Source organism: Diabrotica undecimpunctata, chromosome 3, assembly GCF_040954645.1.
Source record: "Diabrotica undecimpunctata isolate CICGRU chromosome 3, icDiaUnde3, whole genome shotgun sequence".
Taxonomy (NCBI): domain Eukaryota; kingdom Metazoa; phylum Arthropoda; class Insecta; order Coleoptera; family Chrysomelidae; genus Diabrotica; species Diabrotica undecimpunctata.
The window spans coordinates 129,461,628-129,488,688 of NC_092805.1; the positions used below are offsets into that span (position 1 = coordinate 129,461,628).

The 27,061-nt window shown below is 31.9% G+C and overlaps 1 protein-coding gene across 1 annotated transcript in view; it reads left to right on the forward strand.

Moving 5' to 3' along the window:
* Positions 1-23,015, forward strand: part of LOC140436167 (para-nitrobenzyl esterase-like) — a 39,240-nt gene extending 16,225 nt beyond the window's left edge. Inside the window, exons 4-11 of the mRNA XM_072524875.1 lie at positions 5,724-5,877; positions 6,021-6,206; positions 7,979-8,169; positions 10,344-10,527; positions 11,031-11,203; positions 15,227-15,344; positions 20,428-20,557; positions 22,784-23,015. Coding sequence (XP_072380976.1) covers positions 5,724-5,877; positions 6,021-6,206; positions 7,979-8,169; positions 10,344-10,527; positions 11,031-11,203; positions 15,227-15,344; positions 20,428-20,557; positions 22,784-22,967 — 1,320 coding nt within the window. The 3' untranslated portion in view covers positions 22,968-23,015. The remainder of the gene's footprint in view (positions 1-5,723; positions 5,878-6,020; positions 6,207-7,978; positions 8,170-10,343; positions 10,528-11,030; positions 11,204-15,226; positions 15,345-20,427; positions 20,558-22,783) is intronic.
* The last annotated feature ends 4,046 nt before the right edge of the window (positions 23,016-27,061 follow it).

Sequence of the window (27,061 nt, forward strand, 5' to 3'; positions counted from 1 at the left end):
ACCAAACTACTCTAGTTTGGAAATCAAAAAAAGCAGTATAGCTAGCAATTTATCAATTTTTATCATGGACTTTATTAATAAAATAATTTCAAGTAACAACAGACAACCTGTTGATATTAACGTAATTACAAGTAGTATAGAACAAGTATTGGAGGATATTTTGAAAAACCAATAAAATTTAATCCTAAAATACGCAATTTAAATATAATGCAATGGAATGCACGTTCTGCTATAGCTAACAAAAATAGTCTGGTACAATTTCTTTTTGATAAAAATATCGACATTGCTCTTATAAGCGAAACTTGGTTTAAAAAAAATCAACAATATAGTTTTAGTGGTTACAATATAATACGCAATGACAGAAACGATGGCTATGCTGGTGTGGCAATTTTAGTACACAAATCTCTTCAATTTGTGGAACATAAGATCAATATAAATTACAATGAAAATATTTTAGTGTGTGCTGTACAAGTTAAATATGGAACTTTATCTTTAAATTTTGTATCTATTTATAAACCTCCAAAAATACAAACAATATATGAAGATTGGGTAAAAATTTTTGAACAGTTTGATGGGCCTTTAATTATAGGTGGTGATTTTAATGCACACCACTCTATATGGGGCTGTCATAATAATGATACCACAGGATCACAACTAATAAATGTCGCAGATGATTTAAATTTAACTGTTTTAAACAATGGAGAACCTACGATTTTAAGACGTCCTGATCAACGGGATTCAGCTATTGATGTAACCTTCTGTTCACCTGAACTAGTTAACAAAACATCTTGGAATGTCATCTCTGATACCCTAGGATCAAATCACTATGTCATTTCTATAGAATTAATTTTTGCAATTAATGAAAATGAAATATCTCCTAAAAATAAATGGAATATTAAAAAAGCCAATTGGGCGTTATATACCTCGACGATTCAGATTTTGCACGATACGAACAACAGTCACTCGGATAATCTAACTGAATCTCCTTCTTCATTAATAATATAAATACGGCCGCAGAAGCAGCTATACCCCAATATAAACCTTATAAATGTAAACGGCACCCACCCCCTTGGTGGAATATTGATTGTGACAATATTATCAAACAACGAAAATTGGCTTTAATAAATTACAAAAAAAACACTAATTTTGAAAATTACGTTCAATACCAGGAGATCTCGGCTAGAACCAAAAAAACATTAAAAAATATAGCAAAGAAACATTGGATTGAATGGGTCTCTTCCCTGAATAAAAATACACCAGCTACAACTCTTTGGAATCAAGCTAGAAAAATTTACAGAAAACCAATATCAAAAATAAAATCTTTCGATCAAAAATGGATGGATGACTTTCTTATTAAAGTTGCACCACCAACTGCGAACCCTCAAAAATCCAGCTACATAGATTCAACCCCATCTGAAAAAAATCATTTTCTACTAAAACCTTTCACTTACAATGAACTAATTTTCGCTATAAATGATCGTAAAGATAATTGTCCAGGATACGATCATATCAAATACTCCATGCTTATTAACCTCCCAGAAGTAGCAAAACATTTTCTATTAGACTTTTTAAATCGAATCATTCAAGACAATTCTGAGGTAGATTTTTTTAAAGACATCATTGTTATTCCGATTCTAAAGCCTGCAAAAGATCCAAATTCAGCAGAATCTTATCGACCCATTTCTCTCTTTTCTTGTGTATTTAAAACTTTGGAACGGATGTTAAAACATAGACTAGAATGGTGGGTCCATACCAAAAAATTACTACCAGATAATCAGTTTGGATACAAACGAGGATGTGGAACTTTAGATGCACTAGCTACACTTGTAACGGACATACAGAGTAACTTTTCTAGAAATAACTATTTGCCTACTTTATCTCTAGATAGAGAAGGTGCTTATGACAGTGTCTGTTTACCTCGATTAAAAGATAAAATGATCAATCAATTTCAAATACCCACAAATCTGGCACAAACCATAATTAATTTCTACACTAATAGACGCTTATACGTTAGAAACTATAAAAATGAATTTCTTGGACCACGTTATAATAGTTGGGGATTACCTCAGGGATCAGTCTTAAGCCCTTTTCTTTTTAATCTGTATACTGCCGATTTTCATAGTCTTAATATACCAAGTATCACTTACAAAACAATCCAATATGCTGATGACTTCCTAGTCTATACAGAAAGGAGTAAATATGAAACTTCCCTTACAATTTTAAGAAAATTACATGAACATTTCTCAAACTGGTTTTGTAAAAATGGTTTTAATTTATCCACTAATAAATCAAACGTGTGCATTTTTTCACGACATAATATTCCAAACATAAATACTATTTTATTAAATGGCCAAAGTTTAAATTTCTGTAAGTCAATAAAATATCTAGGTATGTTTCTAGATCAAAAGTTAACATGGAAAGTACACATCGAGTATATGCTTGGCAAAAGCAATAAAGGTCTCAATTTTTTAAAATCAATTTCTAAAACTTGGTGGGGTGCTGACGTAGAAACAGCTTTGCTTTTTTACAAATCTTATATCAGATCCATTCTGGACTATGGATGTATACTTTATGGATCAGCAAGTAAACAAATTTTAAATAAAATTGATGTATTTCAACGGACTGTTCTACGTACTTGTATGGGAGCAATGAAGTCTACTCCAATAGCTCCATTGCATGTTGAAGCTTTAGAACCTCCTTTAAATTTTAGACGGGATTATCTAAGTGAAAAATTTGTAGTGAAAATTTCATATATCAATAATTCTTTATATTCTGGCATAAGCTCGCTAAATACCGAGGATCTAACAAACAGTTACTGGATTCATAAAAATTCACCAACCCTTTGCACGGCCTTTAGATCCATGTGTAACAATAAGTATACCAACAGTATTAGCAACCTTGAGATTAACGACTATTTCGCATTTTTTAATGAAGCTGATATATACATACCAACATATTATAGTATTCCATCATTAGATTCATGCATCTTAAATTCTTACATAAAAAAATGGCCCATGGCAACTGTAATCTATACAGATGCATCCAAAACATCGGAAGGGACCGGATGTGCTTTCTACATTCCATCCAAGTCAATAGAAAAAATGTTCAAACTACCTCTCAATTGCTCAATTTTTAGTGCTGAAGCTTTTGCAATTCTTGAAGCCTTGAAATATTTCGTAAACAATAATGCAGTTTTAATAATATCCGATTCATTATCAGTCTTATTATCTCTCAAAAATACAAAGTTACCCAATTATAATTCTAATCCTTTTATTTACCAAATTAAGAACATACTTGTTAACCTTAAAAATAAAAATAAAACTACGAATTTTATTTGGGTAAAGGCTCATGTTGGTATAAAACATAATGAACATGTTGATTACATTGCAAAAGCTGCAATAACCTCGACAGCTGAAATTTTACCAGATGAGAGAATTTGTGTTCCTGATGCTTTTCTCATCTCTAAAAGAAATCAAACAGATCGTTGGAATACCGCCTGGCAAACTTTTTGCGACCACTCAACAACACAATACGTGCATATACAACCACACATCCCTAATTCCAGATGGTTTAAGAATTTCAATACCGCTCGTAAATATACAACAACTTTAATAAGATTGAGATTTGGCCACGCTTGTTATCCTGTTCATCTTGCTCAAATCAAAATATATAATTCAGACTTATGCGAAACTTGTCAAGAACAAGGAGATCTTAACCATATCTTTTTTAAGTGTTCCAAATATCTTCAGCATTCAGGATCTCTTTTAAACAACTTGCAAACTCTAAAAATATTTCCTCCATATCAAATAAATAACCTTTTGGCTACTAATAATAAAAAAGTTTATGATTGTTTGATTAAATTTATACATAGTGCAAATGTGTGTCTGTAGTCAATCTCAGCTAAGCTCGTTAACCTTTGTTCTAACCCAATTGTTTATTTACCTTTCTTTCCGTGACCTATTGCTAGTAATGTCTTAAACAAATGTCCTGATGGGTCCCTGGACGAGAAGTGAGTATCCCTGTTGTTCCTTATATTTGTTTTTTCTTGATATAATTTTCTCTTTCTGTTTGATTCAGTTATAGGGATTTTATGAGGTTTTTTGACTCGAATAGATACACTTTTTGCTCTAGCAATTAATAGTATAGATTATACACTTATGTATGTATACACTGTATAATGTACACTTATGTATGCACTTAGGTGTATATGCATACACTTTTTTTTTTCTTTAGTATTAATTATGTCAGAATATTGATATTAGTAATTTTTCTTTTATTATATCTCAATATGTAATTGGCTAAATAGCTAAGTGCTAAAGCCACAAAAAAAAAAAAAAAAAAAAAAAAAAAAAGTTTCATCATCTCTATTTGCTTTTGATGAGAAAAACACTAGTGTCATTCGTTCCAAAAAAAAAAATAAATAAAAACGTCATTCTTTTATCGTCTATGCATACTCAAGATGATATAGATGAAGAATCGAAAAAGCCAGAGATAATCTTGTTGTACAATAGTACAAAAGGTGGTGTAGATACGTTTGATCAACTCAGTCATTTAACAACAGTCGCCAGAAAAACTTGCAGATCGTCATTGCGAATTTTCTATGGCATGTTGGATAGTCAACAGTTACGTCATACATAAACTAAATGTTAATAAACCACTGTCTCTATCAAACTTTCTAAAGAAGCTGTCGTTCATTTTGGTTAAAGATTGTTTAAAAGAACGAATGTATAATAATCACTTGCCAAGACAAATCTGCAGCAGTATCAAAAACATTTTAAATTGTGAAGATGAAGAAATAATAGAACAAAAGCCCTAAGGTTCAATGGGTCGCTGTGATTTTTGCCCAAGAAGAAGAAGCAAAAACCGAAAAGCGCGCGATAAATATGAGCACTGCCCGAAAATGGTCTGGCCGAACACCGCCTGTGCATTTGGTGTGACTGCAAGTAAACTATTTGTTTATAAAAGTGTATCCTTTAGTTTGTTATGTGTCATTACATATAAAAAAATTTGTTCAGTTGTTGCATTTTGTCAAAAAACTATCGTCAATATTTTTTTATACTTTTATCCAGCACCACAGTTTTATTTTAAGTTTCTCATTTGTTATTTATACAAAAACATTTTTGTATACAATTTATGAATATATATTTTTATAACCAAAAATAAAAACACTTTATTTAAAAAATAATGTACTTTTGTTATGCTTTACGGCAAGTTCTATTGGAGTCATATACGACGCCACGTTGTTAGTATCGTAAACCTACTTTCACGTTGTTTATAATATACTTTTCGTTTATAAAAGTGTATCCTTTGGTTTGTTATGTGTCATTATATATAAAAAAATTTGTTCAGTTGTTGCATTTTGTCAAAAAACTATCGTCAATATTTTTTTATACTTTTATCCAGTACCACAGTTTTATTTTAAGTTTCTCATTTGTTATATATGCAAAAACATTTTTGTATACAATTTATGAATATATATATGTTTATAACCAAAAATAAAAACACTTTATTTAAAAAATAATGTACTTTTTGTTATGCTTTACGGCCAGTTCTCTTGGAGTCATATACGACGCCACGTTGTTAGTATCGTAAACCTACTTTCACGTTGTTGTTTTAGGGTTAAATTAAATAAAAATTTAGTGGACGCGCAAACATTAAAACAAAATATATTAAAATTGTAACAGCCTTTATATTATCATATTAGTGAGATTATTATTTTTTAGAAACCAGGATCAGATTCTTCGCTTCCGGTGTATTTCTGGATTCACGGCGGAAGTTTCTTTGAGGGTTCTGGTGGTATCTCTCAATTTAATCCAAAATATTTTCTGGAACAAAATATTGTTGTAGTGACAATTAATTACCGTTTGGGAGCGCTAGGTAACTATATATTTTTTTGTTTAAAATAAACTTAAATAACATTGAACATGCAATTGAACATTTTTTGAATATATTTATAATTTTATAGAAATAGTTTTTCATTAAATAGCTATAAACAATTATAGTAAATTGTATTTTTGCAGGTTTCTTAACACTCAATGACAACAATATTCCTGGAAATTTGGGTATAAAAGATCAAAATCTGGCATTAAAATGGGTTTCAGAAAACATTCACTTATTTGGTGGCAATCCTAATAACGTTGTTCTAGGAGGCGAAGGTTCCGGAGCTATTTCAGTCGGATACCATTTACTTAGCAAATCCAGTAAAGGTTTGTAGTACTTTATATTAAAATGTAAATAAATTATAAATAATCTTTAAACTAAGTCCCTATTATGCCCAAAAACAAAGAAATTGCATTAATAACCTACTAGTAAAAAACAAAAATTACAAATAAAAGAAATAAAATTACAATTTTTGGTTTAAAAGAAAAACAATATTTTAACTATAATGTAAAACGGTCAAGTCTGTTTTTGAACGAGTTGGTAGAGGGAGCAGAGACAATGTTATCGTTAAGGTTATTCCAGCACTTAAAAACTCTATTTGGTAAAAAGTTCTGCCTTAATCTTGTTGAAAAATTTTCTTTCTTCAGTTTGAACTGATGACCTCTGAGGCGTTCATCTTGATTAATGATAAACATTTCATCGAGATTTCAAAAATTGAATTTTAATATTTTAAAAGTTTTAATTAAGTCTCCACGTTGTCGGCGAAGTTCAAAAGAAGTTAGGTTAGCCATACTAAATCTTTCTGCATAGGAAGGTCTTCTCGGTCCCAAAGAAATTCGGGTGGCTTTTCTTTGGACGTTTTCCAACATAGTCTTGTCTCAAACCAGATCAGGATACCACGTTGGTCCAGCGTATTCAAGTATGGGTCTTACGTACAGAGTGTAAAGTTTACAGAATGATTGCATTGAAACTCTCGAAAAACACCTCCGCTAATAAGATACAGTATTTTCTACACGATCATCGATTTATTCTGGCACTATAGAAATGTTCTGTGATATGCGAACACAATAGGTTTAATCTATTTTTATTGATTATATTGCATCACTTTTATATATATAACTCTAGACATAAGCATATAGTAAAATAAGAAATTAATAAAAAAAATACAAATTATGTTTGCTGAAATTAGCTCAATGATAGGGGAATCTAGATCTAGAAAATCTTGAAAAACTATAAAGGCTCTTATAAAAAAATACAAATAAAAGAAGAAAGCTAAACACGGCAAAGAAACGGCAGAGAGACTACGATAGCAACCTATAGAAGAAACAGGGGGTTAACAGAGTGGATATCATTACAACAGAAGAGATTGAAACAGCTCTACAAAATATTAAGGATAATAAAGCTCCAGGACCAGGCGATTTACCCATCGAGTTTATTAAACATACAACCACAAGAGCATATGACTTGCTTTGTATTCAATGAGTGTCTAGAAGATGAAACCCTTCCAAGGGATTCAAAAAGCTCTTACATAAATTCCGTTTATAAAAAGGGAAATAGGAGAGACTGTAGTAACTATCAGGGTATTAGCATTAAATTTTGAATTGGAAAGCTTTACAAAAGAATCAATCAGCTCGATTAGGAGAGAAAACAACGAAAATGAAAGAACAAAGTGGATTACTACCCACATATTTTAATATATATTTTTCGCTTTGTTGCGAGCTATGCCACAAATTGGTCTAATTGTTCCTGTAGTCAAACTTTTCCAAGTTACCATTCTCCTATTCTAATGTCGTTGCACCTTCCATTTTATACACATATTTTATTATATTTTTTTCCTTTTTTGCAAGCTACGCCGATGCCTTCTACCTTTATATATATATAAATATATATATATATATATATATATATATATATATATATATATATATATTTATATTTGTACGAGCATGTTTTGAACATATGTTTTCATTACATAATTATATAATACACTACTCGCTGATAGTAGTTGTTTTTTATTTTGTGTTTTTGAGTATGTACCAAATAAATGTAGCCCTAATGTTTTCTAGGTTTATTGCTATTCATATTTTATGTTTTATAGGATTATTCAGTGCTGTGATCCAGCAAAGTGGATCATCGCTGAATATTTTTGGGAACCAGATTGGTTATCGGGATAGAGCTTTCGAACTAGGAAGACGAGTTAACTCTTCATTTAATTCCAATAACAACACCGAACTGATGGAACATCTCCAATCGGTACCTTTCTCAGATATTATCAGAGCTCAAGCTGGAGTAAGTAATTTATCTTGCACTATTTCCTAGTAAAAAAACAGACATAATTATACAATAATAACAAAAAACATTTATCCTTGCTAATATAATTATCCAGAGAAGAAATGTTTTATAAACTTTTTTATTTAAAACTTAAAGATTATAATATGAAGGGCAGCTTGTATATTATCTATATTTTTAAAATTATATTAATCAAAAATGGGAATCGCTTATGGAAGACAAAAGTTTCTATTTCTAATATGACTACTCATTTCTAACTTAACCTACTATAACCTTATTTTGTCATCACGAGGTAGGGAATTTGCAGCGTGATAAGAGAGTAAATATCGTGGTAGTGTTGGGTTCTTTACCAAATTGAGACCTAGCCGATCAGTTTGGCCCTATGGAGACCCCGTTGTGCTTCCACACCCCGAGACGAATAAGACGAACTAATTCTCACACCTGTTACTTCGAGTAACTTGACGAGATGGTCTTCTTTGGACATTTGATTGTCTCAATGCACACTTCTAATAAATATCCTTCCAATCCCGTTCTAACTGTTCGCTTCAAATTCTCATTCTCACAACACAGCGATCAGGTGTCTCCCGCAAGTTCGCTCTCTTTTAGTCGTCTCACTCTCTCTCTCTCTCTGTATATACTTGTGGATCACTTTTCACCACTTTTCACCCGATACCATTCTCTTCACAATTGCTTCACATAATCAAACCTTATCTCACACACTCTCCTTCTCTCAAGATTATTTCTTTCGCTTGATTACCTGACATATTTCAGCACTGTATGTGTCACATTGTCCAAACTGTTGCCATAAAGGCATTCGATAGATTTAGCCCTTCTGAACCCGTGAAGTTAAGTACAGAAATAATCATAATCAGAAAGTTCCTACATAAGATAATAAACTACACGCCTGCCCTTACAGTTCATCCAGCTTTCCAAGTAAGGGACCAACGACTTCATCGACTGCGCCACATCCAATGTTGCGTCCCATTCTATTTGCCACATCTTAATGGACGTGACCCTCTCGTCACAACTTCCATTTTGTTCAATGTTCTGACGCTACGTCGAAACAGCCGATCTTTTTTACGCTCAATAATATGCAGTGAAACACAACCGATAAATTACTCACAGGGTCGTAGCTAATACAGTCCTGTAAGCATATGTTACACACGGCAAACCTATTTTGTCCACATGTACCATGAGTCTTTTACGGGTAGGTGTTTCTACCCTTTTTCTGTCAAATTTGGGTCCTCCAATTCTAGGAATTATCCTCCCCAACGCTACTGGAAAAAGCACATATTAAAGACATAATGTCTGATTTGCCCTGCAGATAATCACCCGAAAATTTTCTCCTCAAATATGCAGAATCACCCCCAAATACTTTCCTGTTTCCTTAGAAGCGACCCGCACACCTTAAATTTTAAAAATCACTCCTTTTCTCTTTCTAGGATATCTAAGCAATCTCTACTTGATTTTATTTGCAGTGAGTTTCAAATAATGCTAATTAATATCCTCCCACATTCATTGTTTATAGGAAAGGATAGATTCCTAAGGCATCCCAGCCGTTACATCTAAAACCACATCTCTTTTGCTTAGAATATTTCTGTCCGAGAGATAATCGGAGATTTCACTATAATCTCTTAAAAGCGTTTCGGGTGTACATCTACCCTCGTCCCTACTCTTCAAATGGGTCCTCCAATTTATCACTTAGCTTTCTCCAGTGTCTTGTCTTCTTGGCTCGAATCTTTTAAATCTCCACCAAAGGCGACTGCCTTTGGTGGAGATTCTACTTCCCACTTTACTTCCCATTTTACTCTCCCCGTACACCCGTTCCCTAACCGATGAACCGGTCGCAGACCATCAATGATCGGTCCACCGTGAAACCGACAACAGTTGGCTTTAGATCTGTGCTGAGAAAAACCAGATGTAGGGTCCCCAAATATCCCATCATCCCTTGCTCCCTCTTATTGGTAGATGGCGACCCAATATAACCTAACCTAACCTAACCTAAAAACAAGAGAAAAACATATTTTATTTTACAGCAGAGTATTTAATTTTTTGTTTACAATATTTCAAATCTCTTTATCTTTGAATTTACTCTTAAAGTATTTTGAAACAAGTATAAATCTACTAAATTCAGTAATATTTTAATATTCTAAAAATACTGTGTTTTGCAACAGTTTAGGTCAAACGAAAAGATTGGATTTTTGAAGGGAGAATATTGGAAACCTGTGGTTGAAGATCCAAACAGCTCTGATAGCTTTGTTACCGGACCGATGTTAGAAGATTTTGAAAATGGAAACTTTAATTTGGTACCCGTACTAATGGGTTATAACTCCGAAGAATCTCTAACAGAATTAGTAGGTAAATAAACACATTTTCAGAAACATAAACCCAACACCCAACATTTTCACCTAGTGACATCTAGTGACACTGTTTCATAAACAGAAAGCATTTATGATATTACACTCTTTCATAGCAAGTTATAAATTAAGGGGGTTTATTGTGATAAATAATGAGGTATTCCATTGCCGAAAACAGAAATCAAATTGAAGATGCATTCTTGTTTACGTAGTTGTTTTATATACCTTACAAAAAGTTATGCAGTGAAATCATTCACGATTTATTTCCATTTTTAGCTCGCTTGTTAACATTAATAGTTTGTCTCTACTCGCGTCGCACTGAAATTTTAGACTTAGATTAACCAAACATGGAAATTAGCATTAATATTTAATTAGTAGCGCCCTCTTTGTCCTGGTATATATAACATAAAACACATTATCTCTAGTGTTTTTTTTTTATTTTTCTATATTTCTTGTTAATTTTTCTCAATAAACTTTTATTAAAAATGTTTCTAAATATTTTAGCAACAGACGAAGAAGAATATGAAAGTGATGCCAGAAAAGTAGATCAGCTGCCATCTCTCATTGCCAACGACAAGCTCAACATACCACAAAAGAATAAGGCCAAAGCCGGGAAAGCTATAAAAGCAATATACACAGAAAGTAAATTTTTGGAAAACAAAACAGCATTTGTCAGGGTAAGTTTTTTATTTGTTTTTTAGGACTCTATAATTATTAAGTTTATATATATATATATATATATATATATATATATATATATAAATATATATATATATATATATATATAAATATTTATATATATATATATATATATATATATATATATATGTATATATATATATATATATATATATATATATATATATATATATATATATATATATATATATATATATTATGTTATGTTCCGAAAGGTTTCGGCGGTTAGTACAATTAAACCTAGAGCTAAGATTAATATTATTCCAGGAATTAATATTAAACTCACCAATCTTTCGGGTTCAATCGAGAGTCGATTATCATTGCGCCAATCTTTCGACATCCTCTTCGATGTCTTCTTAAGGGCTTCAGAGGTCTCAGTCTCCTTAGCCCCCAGACACTACTACACTTATCACAGTAAAGCTTTGATTAGTGATAGCTTTAACTAACACAGGTCAACGACGAAAAAACTATCTTACTTAAAACAACTTATTTTTATGTTTTTTAGAGAGCTAAACCCAAATATTTCACTTATTAAGCTGTACCGCTTATCATTTAATAACATATAATCTTAAAGTTATTAAATTTTGTGAGTTGTTTAAGAATTTAACAGCTTTAATATAGTTTAAATGGAATTGTAATATAACTTGTACTGGGTGTGGAAAAGTTGGCAACACTACTGAAATACATTTACTATATACTAGCGGACCAACTCGACATCGAGTTTTTTAAATGAAATTTTTATTTTGCGAGAAAAATATACAATATATACAATGACCGGAAGTAAAAATATTTTTTATCAATAACTCAAAAACTATAATTGATAATTTCGTGAACTTACATCTTTGAACTCTACGTTGAATTCTCTATTGATTTGACTAATAAAAACGAAACCGGAAGTCGACCTCAAAACCAGAATGCAATTTTTAGTTCATCAAATGTCGACATGGATATCATTTAGCAGTTAATTTTGCATGCTGATCACGAATCCGGTGTCAGATTTGCTCTATCTTGACGTTTTATGCGCGTTTCGGGTCACTTCCGATGTCGGATCGCAACCGGAAGTACATATTTAGATTCGTCTCGACAAGACCTTTCGATCTATATATACATTGTGGGGTCTAAAACTTAAAGTAAATTTTAACTTCCGGTCATCTCAAAACCGGAAGTGAATTTTTGTACCAAAAGTATATCTTGACAATCTCATACGTAATACTAATAATATTCCGAAAAAATATTTTAATTATCTAATATGGTTTTTGAGTAAAGTAGTGGACAAGAAAAGGGCTTAACGTTTTAGTATATAAGATTCATTATAGTGTTTTGTTTTGTTTACTGTAAGGTTATCTACCTTCACTTTATGGTTTTTAGCACATGTGATCAGTAAAATGTCTAATCGTTGTTGTATAAACTCTGAGGATACTTTTTGTTATATTTGTGGTAAGTTTGTTACTAAAAAACACCAAAGAAATGTTACAGACTTTGTAATAAAGATTTATTACTCATATTTTGGAATTAACTTGGTGATCAGGATAAATCTTGAGCCCCGCATAGGATATGTTATGTTTGTGTTGAAGATCTTAGAAAATAGTCAAAAAAGAAGAAAAAAAGCCTTTAAGTTTGCTGTTCCTATTGTATGAAAGGAGCATAAAACTCACAGCAGGGCACAATGTAAATTTACCAGTTCCAGAACAGCCAAGTGATTTGAATTATATTCAGGATGAAGTGTTTGCTGATATCCAGTCAGAGCTAGATGAGCATGAGCATGAATAGTTCCAATGTACGACAAAAAATATAACCTAAACTGTTTACACAGATAGAGCCTAACGATTACTTGGTTAGGGATCTTGGGTTAACAAAAGAACAAGCTAAATTGCTTGGATCTAGACTAAAAGAAAAGAACTTGTTGGTACTTGGAAACAGCATTTATGACACTGCTTACTAATTCATCCAAAGCTAGTTTAAAAGCTGTTTTATTACACAATGGTAATACTTATGCACTTATACTTGTTGATCATTCTGTACATATGAAAGGACGCCATTAAAACCTAGAAATAGTGTTAAATAAAATTGGCTATTCTGCTCATGTAGGTATAAACGGTGAATAGGAAGAGAGAGCTGCAGTTTTCAACATTTTTTAAACAAAAATGTTTTGATATACTGCTCAGACATTACAGGTCTGATGAATGAGTTCGGTGTTAAATACAAACAAGGAGACTGTTTATTGATTCTTCCAAAGCTAGTTAAAAAGCTGTATTATTACACAATGGTAACACATATGTATTTATACCTATTGGGCATTGTGTACATATGAAAGAAAGCCATAAAAACCTAGAAATAGTCTTCTTCTTCTTCTTCTTTTTATATAGATATGACTCTGTCTGTATTTCAATGTGCCTCCAGTAAGTTGTCGTTCCATTGTTTTCGTGGTCTTCCTGCAGATCCTCTTCCTATTGGGAAACCGTCTCTTGCCGTCTTTACTACTTTATTAGTTGTCATTCGGCTTAGATGATCATTGCATTCTACTCTTCTATTTCTTACTCAGTTCTTGATGTTCTCTACCTTGCATCTACGTCGTATATCTGTACTTCTAGCTCCGTCTCATAGTGTCTTACCATCAATTTTTCTAAGTGTTTTCATCTCTGCTGTTTCTAACATCCTTTTTGTCCTCTTTGTGTCAGGTCTTGTTTCTGCCGCGTATGTCATTATTGGTCTGATGACTGTTTTGTAAATTCTGCCTTTCGTTTCTTTCCCGATATTTTTATTTCTCCATATACTACAACCTAGAAATGGTGTTGAATAAAATTGGCTATTATGTTCATTGTTGTATAATATGTGGCGATTTAAAAGTAAAATGAATGCTTCTTGGTCAGCAAGAGAAAGAAGTGACCTGTGAGAAGAGAAAGTCTTTAAAACTCATCGAGATGAATATGCTTCAAAAAAAAAAAACTCGTAGATCCTATAAACATTGTCCTACTACCTCTGTATATAAAGTTGAGCCTCATGAAACAGTTTGTAAAGGCATTACCTAAAGATGGACCTAGTTTCAAGCATCTCATCCAAAAGTTTCCAAACCTTTCAGAAGCCCAAAGTAAAGAAGGATCTTTGAAAATTTGATTTGAAATCGAAATGACCATAAATTAGAAAGAATTATGGGTATAATTCAAGCAATTTACAAAATTCATAGAAAGTGCAAAAGACCCAGAATATGGTACTATTGTAACCAACATATCAAAGAAGTTTAGAAGATTAGAATGTTTGAAAAGCCTGAAAGTTTACTTCTTGAACAGACATCTTACATACTTCCCGGAAAATTTGGCAGGCGTTAGTGAGGAGCAGTATGAGAGTTTTCACCAGGATATTAAATTAATGGAAAAACGCCAACATGATGGACGACTACTGTTGGTCACTTAACATAGAAGCTCTATAAGCGACTCATCACAGTAAAGGCTACACAAGAAGCTTCAAATAAAAAAAAAAAAAGAAAGAAAGAATAAACCATTTACATCTGACTAGTGAAACCTACAGTACTACACTGTATCAGTATTTCAAGTAACCTACTATAAATAAAAACCATGATTTGATTTAATGAGCAAGAAATCACCTAGAGGAAGTGTAGTGGTCCTCGTGTTGTCGTGTTTTGTCCATCTCCATACCCTTTAGGGGTTTTAAACTATATAACAAAAAGCAGGTTGCTCATAGTCTATGGGTGATACAAAAAAACTAAAACTAGATTTGGTTTCGGCAATAAAGAACAATAAAAATCCGCTTTTAAAACCAAAAAAGTTTTCAACCAAATTTTTTTTTGATGTGTGTAATTAATAAGCAATCGAAGTAAATAGAGTAGAAATTTTATAGAACGTTTTTTTTATATCAAAATCTTATGTGGTAGTAGATGTTTCTAGAACTAGAACACGTCGATAACGAGTAAATACAACAAGACAACAATTTTGTCTAATGTATTCATTTTATCTATAATTATTAAAATGTATATTATGATTTAGTATTCTAGTGACGTTGCATATATTCATCCATTACTACGTCAAGCAGAAGCCACTGCTAAGTATACGCCAGTATATTTGTATAAATTTTCATATGCTCTGGAAGACTCGGTCATTGAAGGTAAGATATATAATTTAATATATATTTAATATTTAAATAAGATTATAATACACATAAAATGTATTAATGACGCCAATTCTAAAGTTAGTTTATGTATCGGAGTTTGTTTGGGCGTATTTACGGGTTGGGTTAGATATGAACTAGGTAGTGCAGCTTTTGTTACCCGCAATTGAGAGAGATAGTTGTTTCTTGGGGGCATATGATGTTAAGATGTTCCGACATATTACGTCTACCTTTAGTTTACTCTGAATGATGATATCAAATTCTAATTATATATGTATATGATCTTCAATATCGCTATTTTCTTTATAGTAGCTTCCTTATTTAATATTGGTTAACAAATTATATTACATTCTACTAAGAAATTTATCACGTAGTTGTTTTTATTTAGATAAATACGATAAGCTTTTTAGATTTTTTTCTTTTACCAGCTGTTTTCTTCATGACTATGTTCACTTTCTCATGCATGTTTATACATCTAAGATCTGTAAATTTTTATATTTTTGATATAAAATTGATGTTCAACTTATTCTTCTAATATTTGGTGGTCTTAACGTTTAACCTGAATAATAGTTTTCGCATTCACAACGTATTTAACAGGTTAAGTACCATCATAAGTATTTCTATTACTTTCTTTAACTTTTAAATCAAAATCTCACACTCTAAAATGCTAATTTTGGTTAAAATTTCATTTTTTTAAAATGTGACTCGCCAAAAGCGAAGGCGCCGTCTCCATGGCTTGCGCTTTTCTTGTCAGTACTTATATTAGAGCGGTAAAATGCAGTCGTACGGGAAAGAGCAACAACAACTTAAAAAAATATTGGCAGGAAATTCTGTCAAATTAAGAATCGGATGAGTTTGGCAACACGGATGAGTACCAACCAACTGATTCTAGTGACAGTGAAAATGAATCAAGTACTCCGGAACATACTAAAAGGAAAAAACGTGTGGCCGAAAATACCAAACCGTTGGGACAGGATGTATCGGCGTCCACAATGATTTTAATTTTTTATTTAATTTTTCGGTCGAAGAAACAATCGTTGTGCCAAACAGTGTCAGGAAAGAAATCAGAAAAAAGCGCACGTATTACCGCGTGGCGCAACACTGATGTCGCCGAAATAAAACGATTTCTGGGTATAGTTATATAGATGGGATTATGTCATTTTATATATTTTCATTCGTACTGGTCAAAGAATCAAGTTTTGGGGAAAACGCTACATTTCAACGATGATTCAGTAACAACAGAAGACCGTGTGCAAAAGATCGTTTCCTTGGTTAGCAAATTGAACCAAAGTTCAAGGCTGTCATCGTTCCAAAGGAAAACGTGTGCATTAACGAAAATTTAGTGCCTTTTCAAGGGCGACTCAAATTCAAGCAGTATATTGCCAAAACGAGGCACAAATTTGGGATAAAATTATTCAAACTTTGTCTGGAAGGTGGATATACCTATGATTTGACCGTATATTGTGGAAAAGAACATGCTGAAGGTAGCACCGTATCAATAAATGTAGTGATGAAACTTATAAATGGACTGCTTGACAAAGGACGAACCAGTTCTGTCATAATTGCACATGAACTCCTACGCCGCAAAACATATATGATTGGTACGCTACGTGAAAACCTTTATTATAATTCCAAAAACGTCACGTAAAGTTTAAAAAAATTAAAACTAGGCTAACATGTAGCCGAACAAATTAATTCGCGCATAGTTGTTCTGAAGTGGAGGAACAAGTGAGATGTCCTAATGATAAGTACCAAATTCGCTAATGAAATGGTGACAATGCAGAAGGCACGCGGTGATGTTGTAAAGCCAAAGAATGTCATCAAATTTAATAAATATAAAAGCTTTATTGATATATCAGATCAAATGAAAAGCTAAACTTCGCCATTACGTAAAATAATAAAGTGGTACAGAAAATCGATGGAGCTCTTGACTGGCACAGCACTTATAAATGCTTATGCCGCACATCAAAGCATTGCCAATGAAAGCATGACGATAACCAAATTCAAGGAAAAGGTAATTCGGGGTCTATTAGGATATTTTATTGTCACACCAGTGATTATGGAAAATAGTCACAAACTCAGGGATGTGGGTTGTGCAGACAGAAGACGATGTACAACCTGTTACAAATGGTAGAAGAGAAAGGAATGCAAATATTACAGAGGAAAGCAACCAACACCTCATTGCCATGTGTTAGCTGTAAAAAATTCTATGATCTTGGCTGTTTTTTTTTGTCGTACATTCCGTGACAAAAAATTAAATTGGTATTTTAGATGCAATTTTGATACAATGTTATTACGTTTTGTTTTATGAAAATAAAGCTTATTTTGCCTAGAATGTGTTCTTACTGTGAATACATTACAAAAAAATATATAATTACGCCATTGTTACTTATAAATATTACGGGCCATGCGAGTCCTTGTTAAGATCTCAAAAGCACAGGTCAATTATACTTTCTAGACCATCTGGCCGGGCTCGAAATGTCCCCGTGTATTTTAAATGAGTTCGGGAAGCCGCTGTTGAGCTACACAGCATTTTATGACTACCTAGTGCGTGAGTCCACGTCGGCATCACGCGGCCCGTATATAACGTATATGTGTGAGTCCATGTTGGCCTCTCATGGCACTTAACCTGTTAATACATACATGTCTGTACTAATATATATGAATTACGTAAATAGTCTAGTAACTCGGGTCTATATAGGACCTTACCTCCCAATTATGTCGAACCGCATGGATTTAGCTGAAATTTGAATTTGGATTTAAACTTGTCTTCTTTTCAAAAGTTATATATATAAATATATATATATATATATATATATATATATATATAGACAAAGTATGCGTTTTGTTTTTGATGGGTTAGAACTACCCCTAAGTGAAAATAATAGGAAAACACGTATTTAATCGTTTTATGCATTAAAATCTGATTGAATTAAGTAAAATAAACATATTTAATAATAATTTTTACTCTAATACAAATGTTTAACCCTTAGAAACCACAGGTTATGACGTAAATAACGTTAAAAAATAATTTTTTATGATGTAAAATACTTAACTGATGAATTAAAATCAATAAAAATTCATTCATCGCCTGTTATCTTGGTTTTTAGTTGTTTTTAATCTCTAAAAAGCATCCATTTATCAAAAAAGAAAAAAATTTAAAAAGCCTGTTTATAATTTAAAATGTTTTAATTTTCCATTTAGATAACTAAAAATTTATTTCTCGCTTACGAAACGATATTTCTTTAGTTTAAACTGCAGCCCCAAAAATTCATCCCTAAAGACGACTACAACATTAAAAATAGTTTTGTACACATTAAAATTTTAAACTTATGTATTTAAATTAATAAAAATTTGTTAGTTGCTCATGAATTTCATGGACATCGCATACCTCAAACGAAGAAGTACTGCATAGAATAGGCAAGGAAAGAGAACTTTTTAACACAGTAAAAGTTAGAAAAACATCATACCTAGGCCACATACTGAGAACTAATAAGTACCAATATGCCCAACTTATAGTGAAAGGAAAAATCGAGGGAAAGAGAGGCCTAGGAAGGAAAAGACTATCGTGGCTCAGAAACATCCGACAATGGACAGGGCTAAATTTTGAACAGCTAATCAGAACAGCTGAAGATAGAGAAGATTTTAAAATTGTAGTAGCCAACCCCCATTGAGGAGAGGGCACTTTAAGAAGAAGAAGCTCATGAAACAATATTTCTTTGGTTGAAACTTTTTTAACCCTTAGAAACTACCCCTATGCTATAAACAGTAAGCACTCAATACTATTTGTTGTGCCGAGATATTCATCTACAAAACTTTTATGCGTACTTTAGATATATGAGAGCTCCAACGTAAAATACGTAAGTATATTTTTACCTTCCAAAATTATCTTCCAAAAAATCATTGGTTTTGCTTCAATAAGTCAAATAATTTTCCAGCTTTAATAAATGTTTATATGTCCATTTAAAAGGTTATTTCAAGGGCTACAAGGCTAGGTTTATTAAAAAACTAAACTACCCTTCAATTTTGAAAAATTAAGATTTGAAGCACTCGAAACAGGGGGTGTTCACACCAAGACAAACATTTTAATCAGCGATATCTCCATTGTTTTTTACGGTACAGAAGTTAATAAAAAACAAGAATATTTATTGAAAAAAGAACTATAATTTTAAACTCTATTATTTTTTACGTTTATATATCAGTTCTTAAGTTATTTTAAGAAAAGAACAATTTTTTAGAAATTTTCAAAATAGACTATACAATTTAATATAACTTTTTTCAATAATGATGCATTTTAAATGAGTCAAACTCCTGCATCTTATAATGGAAAACACTGAAATAAAGTGCAATGTAGAAGAAAAACGAATAATTTTAATTCTGGTGGATATTAAGTTAATTATACTTCCCCTTTTTCCTGAAAATATTCAAAAAGTCTATCTTTTACGAGCTGTAATTTACTCAGTTTACAAGCACATGATTTTTTGTACCACTTATTTTAAAGGGCTTTTCATGGACTACGAAAAATTTTAATATCATTACCCCAAAGAACCAACAATTTTGTACTTTTTTTCTTACAATTTAACGTTCAATATATTGATCCAAATAGTTTGCAAAAAAATATCTCCTATCATCGACCATATCACACTTTGTATTGTCTCTAGAATATCTTGTAAGGAATGAATCATATTCCTTTTTATAAGCTTCATTTTTATCTTGCATACTTACTCGTTCAAAGACATAGTTTTTCACTTATTTATGAAAAACTGTTAAGAAACGTGACTTTTTCAATAAAAATTCGCTGTTTTCAACCAGAAACGGCTCAAACAGTATCGACTTTCTGAAAAAACTCTGTAATACAAAAGTTGCTTAGAATTTAATAATCTACCGATTCCCTTGATTTTTTGAGCAAAAAAATCCACCTTCCGCCCCTGGGGCAAAAGCACATATCGGCGTTATATAACTTTTGTGATTTGAGCACTTCCCCATTAACTCATCAAATTTCAAGTGAATCGGTTCAGTCCGACAAAATGGCGAGGTGAATAGCCTGAGAGGCTGGAGTAATATATGTTTTGTTTTTTAGGAACTGGAAAAGTTGGTCATGGAGTAGATTTGGCATATTTCTGGGACAGTCCAGTAGTTCCCGCACCAACTGTTGATGAAAATATTCGAAAATCGTTAGTTAAATTTTGGGTTAATTTTATAAAAAACAAGTAAGTCTCACAACAATAATATTTATATTTATTTTTAGTTATCCTCTATCTCTATTTTTATTTGTCTAGTAATATGTCAAACGATGAGGTAAGCGGAAGAGACGAGAGGTAAGAGGAATCACTAACGATTTTTGTTAAAAACTAGCCGGAAATTAATCAGTCGGAATAGATAATCTCCAAACTGAACTATATTATAAAGAAGGTGGCCACTATACCATTATAGCACTACAGCAACTTATAAAATAAATATGAACACATATACCAAAAAGAAGATATCTTTGAATGATCTAACCACAGAGGAGTTATGCTCCTAATTGCAGCGTATAAAATATTCATCACTATACTATGGTATATAGGGCTGTAGCACCAATGATGATCATACTATGGTACCACATGCAGAACGAATAATAGGAAAATATCAAGTCTATAGAGTCTCGGCTACAGAGGTGGTACATCATCAATAATTCATTAGTTTGTAATCCTTGGACAAATCATAGAAATATCACTGGAATATGAAAAGATACTCACTACATATTTGTAGACTACAAGACAGTCTAAGACTCTGTAAATAGAAGAGAAATGTTCAGAGCAATTGACGACCCAGGAGTACCAAATAAGTTGGTAAATTTAACAAAATTAAGCCTTGAAAAAGTTAAATGTAGACGACGGTTTAGGGGGGAACAGTCTAAACCTTTTAAAACAAATGACAGGCTATATCAGGAAGATACTCTCTTCTGTATACTGTTCAATCTGGCTATGGAAAAAGTAATACGTATATTACAAACCACAACCACCGGTTCAATATATAACAGATCAGTGTAAATTTTTGTAAATCTTAAACCTATGCTGATGATATCAATATTATTAAATGGACCAAAAACTTTGTACGAGAAGCTTACTACAAAAATAAGTACCAATAGACACCGATAAAACGAAGTACATAAAAGTAAGCACGCACCCACAAATTATTCAGTCACTTGATATAGAAAATAATGTCGAATCAGTTAACGAATTTGTAAATCTGTGAGCGCTCGTCAACACTGAAAATATCACTACCGCAGATATAAATCGCAGAATTTGTATACAACAGGTGCTCTTTTGAGCTTAATTCCCTTCTTAAATCCTCAATTTTATCTAGAAATACAAAGGTATAACTACAAAACAATAATACTGCCGTCCTAACATATGGTAGTGACATGGACACTTAACAAAAAGTAATGAAAACATCTTGGGATATTTCGAAAAAAAAAAAATACTAAGGTGAATCTATGGAGCAGTCAGTTCTAGAATCTATGGAGCTAGAATACGATATCTAGTTCTACCAGGAACTAGATATCGTAAAATATAATAAAAAAGGACGTCTGAGGTGGGTAGGTCATGTAATGCAGATGGAACAAACTGAACCAACTGAAAAACTCTTCTTTCACCTAAAAATAACAGATGGTAGAAAGAGAAAAATCAAAGAAGCGGCTTTAATTATGCTGAATGAGACCAATTGTGTTGCAAATTCCTCGGCAGAATGCAGTAGGAACTGGTTACCCATATTAAAAGAGGAAGTTAATAAAAAAAATACCACTATTAGTAAGTCAGTAGCATATCGAGGAAATATCATTTACGTTTTTTAAATAACATACATATAAAATCAGAGTTTGGTGTTTATTAAGAGTAAACTGAATGTAAGACCAAATATTGACCATTTCGGGATAGTATTATGAGGTTTTCTTCTGGTTTTTTCCTCATGATTTACTATGGATTCACTTACAGCAGAATTTTACTGTCATCATGGTATGTGGTTATCTTTTTAAAGACAATTCATGTGCTTCGATTTTTTCTGCAGAATATTCTAAAGTTGAAGTTAAAGTGGATTTCATGAAATCGAATGAACTATATTACAATAAAGTCGCCCCAGGAACGCAACTCAGCAATATTGGCAATATCATTTTAAAGTCGTCCACTTTAAAATGTCTAATATATGTCTGAATTGTCAATATGAATGAGTCAGATAAAATAAAATTATTAGAAGAATTTTTCACCAAGTAAAAAAAACAAAACTTGTTTAATTTATTATTGTTTGTATTTTAAGAACGTTTTCCAAAGTGGAAATTAAAACATCACCAAACTCATTTTAAACTTCAATTGTGGCGTATTCCCATTAAAATAGTTATAACTCTAAATAAAAGTCTATTGCAATATCTGCAAGGATTTGACCGTTTTTTTTTATTTTAGAAACCCTACTCCCAGCCAAGACACTGATCTTCAGAATATCATTTGGCCTAAGGTAGATACGCAAGGATTTAATTTCGTCAATATAGACGAGATTTTTACAATCGAGACAGATCCTCAACGTCAATATGAAGAAGTAAAAGAAGAACTTCAGCAGTACTTATTGCAACCTTTTAATGTATACTAGAAGAAAATAAAAACAAGTTTAATTAAAAAAAAAATACAAACAGTTCTTTCATTTAATAAATGTTAACAAGATTTTGTTTTTGATTCGTACTTCTTCCTATGTGTTAACTTCTTAATCTTATGTTTGAATTTTATTGTTCGTTATTTCGAACGACGGAATTTCTCCTTTGACGTCTGATTCATCATCAAGCTCATTCCGTAAAGCCTGAACCCGTTGTTGGTCTTGTCCGTAAGACATACTACGAAGGTTTAATAGTTATTTTAATTAGTTATAATTGTAAAATGTAATAAAACTCAAGACATTACCTTAAAAAAAAACAAATTCACTGAATCCTAACACATTTAGTATAGTGGAGTATCCCACATATCGAGACTCCAAACCGAGCGGACAATTAAATGTTTCTGTTACACTGTGCGACCGGTTCTCAAATTGAACAGATAAATGTTAATAAGAAGTGATTAAAAAGCAGTCAATAAATAAAAGATTTTAAAACAATAAACTCATCAATCTTTTGTAAATTGAAGAACAATTCACTAATTTATGTTTAATATTTTCAACGGGGGACGGATCAGGATTTAACAACTTTACAGTTAGCGAACAAATGCAAAATGTAAACAGTATCCATCAACCAAATGAATTGTTACCCACTAATGCAGATTACAAACAACACACAGGGTCAACTACAAATCAACACTATACAGGGTTGTCCACAAATCTCCTCACAAACACCAGGTATGTACAATATGCAAATAAACCAACCCAAAACATCTTCCACCAATATGATATTTTCACGAAATCAAGAACAATATATAAATCAACAAAACGCTCTATACAGCACCAATATTCTTCTTTTTCCTTCTTGTATGTAGGCTATAAAGCCTGTTTCTTCTTCAATATTAGCCTCCTAAATTGTTAAAATTATCGCAACATCTTTTTGTTGGTCTGCCAATACTTCTTCGTCCATTTGGTGACTTATCTCGTGCTCTTCGTACTATCCTATCCTCTGCCATTCTATTAATGTGTTCGTTGCACTCCTATTTCCATTTTGTCACCCATCCATTTATGTTTTCTATATCGCATGCTCTTCTTATGTTTTCGCTACTCTCCCTATCCAACAGACCTTTCCCTGATATTCATCGAAGTATTTTCATCTCTGTTGTTTCTAGTAGTCGTCTCGTTTTAAATGTGTCAGGTCTTGTCTCCCCCGTATATGTTAATATAGGTCTAACTGCTACTTTATAGATTCTCGTTTTTGTGACTTGTCGTAGGTGTTTGTTCTTCCAGATTGTGTCATTATGAGATCCTGCCGCTTTACTTGCTGTTTAGCTTTGTTATCGTACTTCATTATCTCCGTAACTAGTTATATCTATTCCCAGATATCTAAACCTTGCTTCCTGCTTTATTATTTTCCCATTAATTTCGATTTTACATCGTAGTGGGTATTTAGATGTTGTCATACATTTGGTTTTTTCTGCTGATATTATCATATTGTATTTCTTAGCTGTTCTATTGAAGATGTGTGTTAATGTTTGGAGCTCGTTTTCTGTCTCGGCGAGTATGCGGCGTCGTCTGCATAATATAGTATTTGGATTTCTTTGTTCCCCATTCTGTAATCATGACCTTTACGCACTAATTATATTATTTCGTCCATTATTTTATTAAAGCGAAGTGGACTTGTCGAGAGAGAGAGAGAACAATGGAACATAAAAATAATAAAAGGAAGTCAATCCACATGACTTTCACTTTACGACAAGAAAGACCACCACCCATATATATTAACAATGAGAAAATACCTAGGACTAAAACAATCAAATACCTTATGCTACACCTGGACCAAACCCTGTGTTTGAAGGAACACATCAGAAAAAAAGAAAACAAATACAACTAGGACAAAAAGAAATCAATCGGTTAATTTTAAAAAACTCTTAGCTGTCAATAAATAATAAAATTTAAAACAGTTATCAAACCAAGACATAGGTCATAGAGCTGTGAGGCTATAGTAATAACTGCAATACTGCTATAATGGAAAGATGTCAATCAAAAATATTGTTGTAATCAAAAGTGTTGTGCAATTTTTGATGCACTCTGGTACGTAACCAACCAAAGAATCCATAAGGATCTCAACATCTCAACAGTAAAAGAAGTAATCCAGCAAAAGAAATCACAGTACATTCAAAAAGTGAACACACAGTCCAATCCACTAATTTCCGCAATACCTCAACATCAAGTTATAGGAAGACTAAAACGACGTTGAACATGAACATGTGATTCTCTCACTAAAGAAGACCACATCACGCCAGAATCAAGAGACAGGACCTAAACTCAACACATTAACTTAAAGAATACTTTTTTTTCTGACTGTTAATTTATTAGTTATAAAAAAACAGGTGTGGCAGTCCGGTGGGACTGCCGGTGGAAGTTACACTTCTATACGCGCATGTTACAAATTTATTTGGGAGTCAATCTGCACAATCACTACATATGTAATTCTATAGGTAAGACATAGCAGAAAGAGAAACAGAATTAATAACAACTTACTAACAATGAAGGATTAAATTAATATTTTGATGAAAATGTATATTTTTATTTTCATATATGTATGAAAGGATTTGAATGCAAACATTTTTTTACACATTCTCTGCAGTAAAATTCATTGTTTATTTTGTTATCAATATAATAATACAATACAAATTAAACTGCAATATTTATAAGTATTTAAAAATGACAATAATATACATAAAAAAATACACTACAATACAGTGCAACATAATTCCATATAATAATACAATACAAATTAAAATGCAATATCCATAAGTATTTAAAAATGACAATAATGTAATAATATTAATAAAAAAGTCCTTCCCGACTGGGAATCGAACCCCGGTCTCCCGCATGACAGGTAGGGATACTGACTACTATACTACCGAGGACACAACACAAAAGTATTTAAAAATTGACAGTTCTGGATCATACAGTGATTTATTGAGATTATTATTTTGAAATACAAAAGACTAATATAATTATGAACATTTAATTAATAATACAAAACATATCACATAAATAATAATATTAATAAATATTTTATTATATGTATAATATTTTATATAGTATATATATATATATATAATATTAAATTATATATTATACAAAAGGAACATTTTTATATTCGAGAGAGGAAGAGAGAGAAAATATATCTTCTGTCTCTCTCTTACTCATTATCTTACATATGTAGTGGTTTCACAGATTCACTCCCATACAAATTTCCAACGTGGAGCGCGCGTATAGAAGTATAACTTCAAAAATGTGTACTGGGTATCACACAAGTGATAGGAAAAAAACATTAGATATATACGTCATCACTTCTGACTAGGTATTATTTGAAGGTACTGAGCCTGTGCAGTCGTTCAGGGACAGCGTCAAATAACAGTTAACGAAGGATCTACAAATGGGGTATGAGATACCTCAGAGCAATGAAGTTCATACTTCCATAGGCTTCATATCTAAATTGGTTAGATAAGTTTGTTTACAGACTTGTTATGTTCTCTTATTATTCAAAATAAAATAACAGAATTATGATTATATCCTTTTTTTGAAGATTTACATTTGTATCAAATCTATAAGTATTGTTACTATCACATTCCTGAGGAGAGTGTTCAATTATCGATAGTGGTAGTATAATTATTTTTTAACAAGCATATCTTTATGGATAGTTTTATTACTACTATTTGCTACACCTTGTATACCTTAAGAGGCTACAGAAAGTTGAAGTTTTTTTTTTAAATATTTAAGTACCGACTATAAACAAAGGAATGAGTAAAATTACTGATAAACATGTTGATGGGGCATTTTACGGTATGAATATAGATATATTAATGACATTATTAAGATAAGTAAATATGGTGTCACATAAAGGTAATGCAACTGACAGTTTCTTGATTGTATTTGCATAAAAATTTTAATAAATTTATTACCAGCTGTTAATTTTTTTTAATAGATTACCGGTACATAAAATATTTAGTATGTTGGTAACATGGAACATTGTATATTCAAGAAAATTAAAATATTTCAGATTTCACAGCTTAATAATACATTCA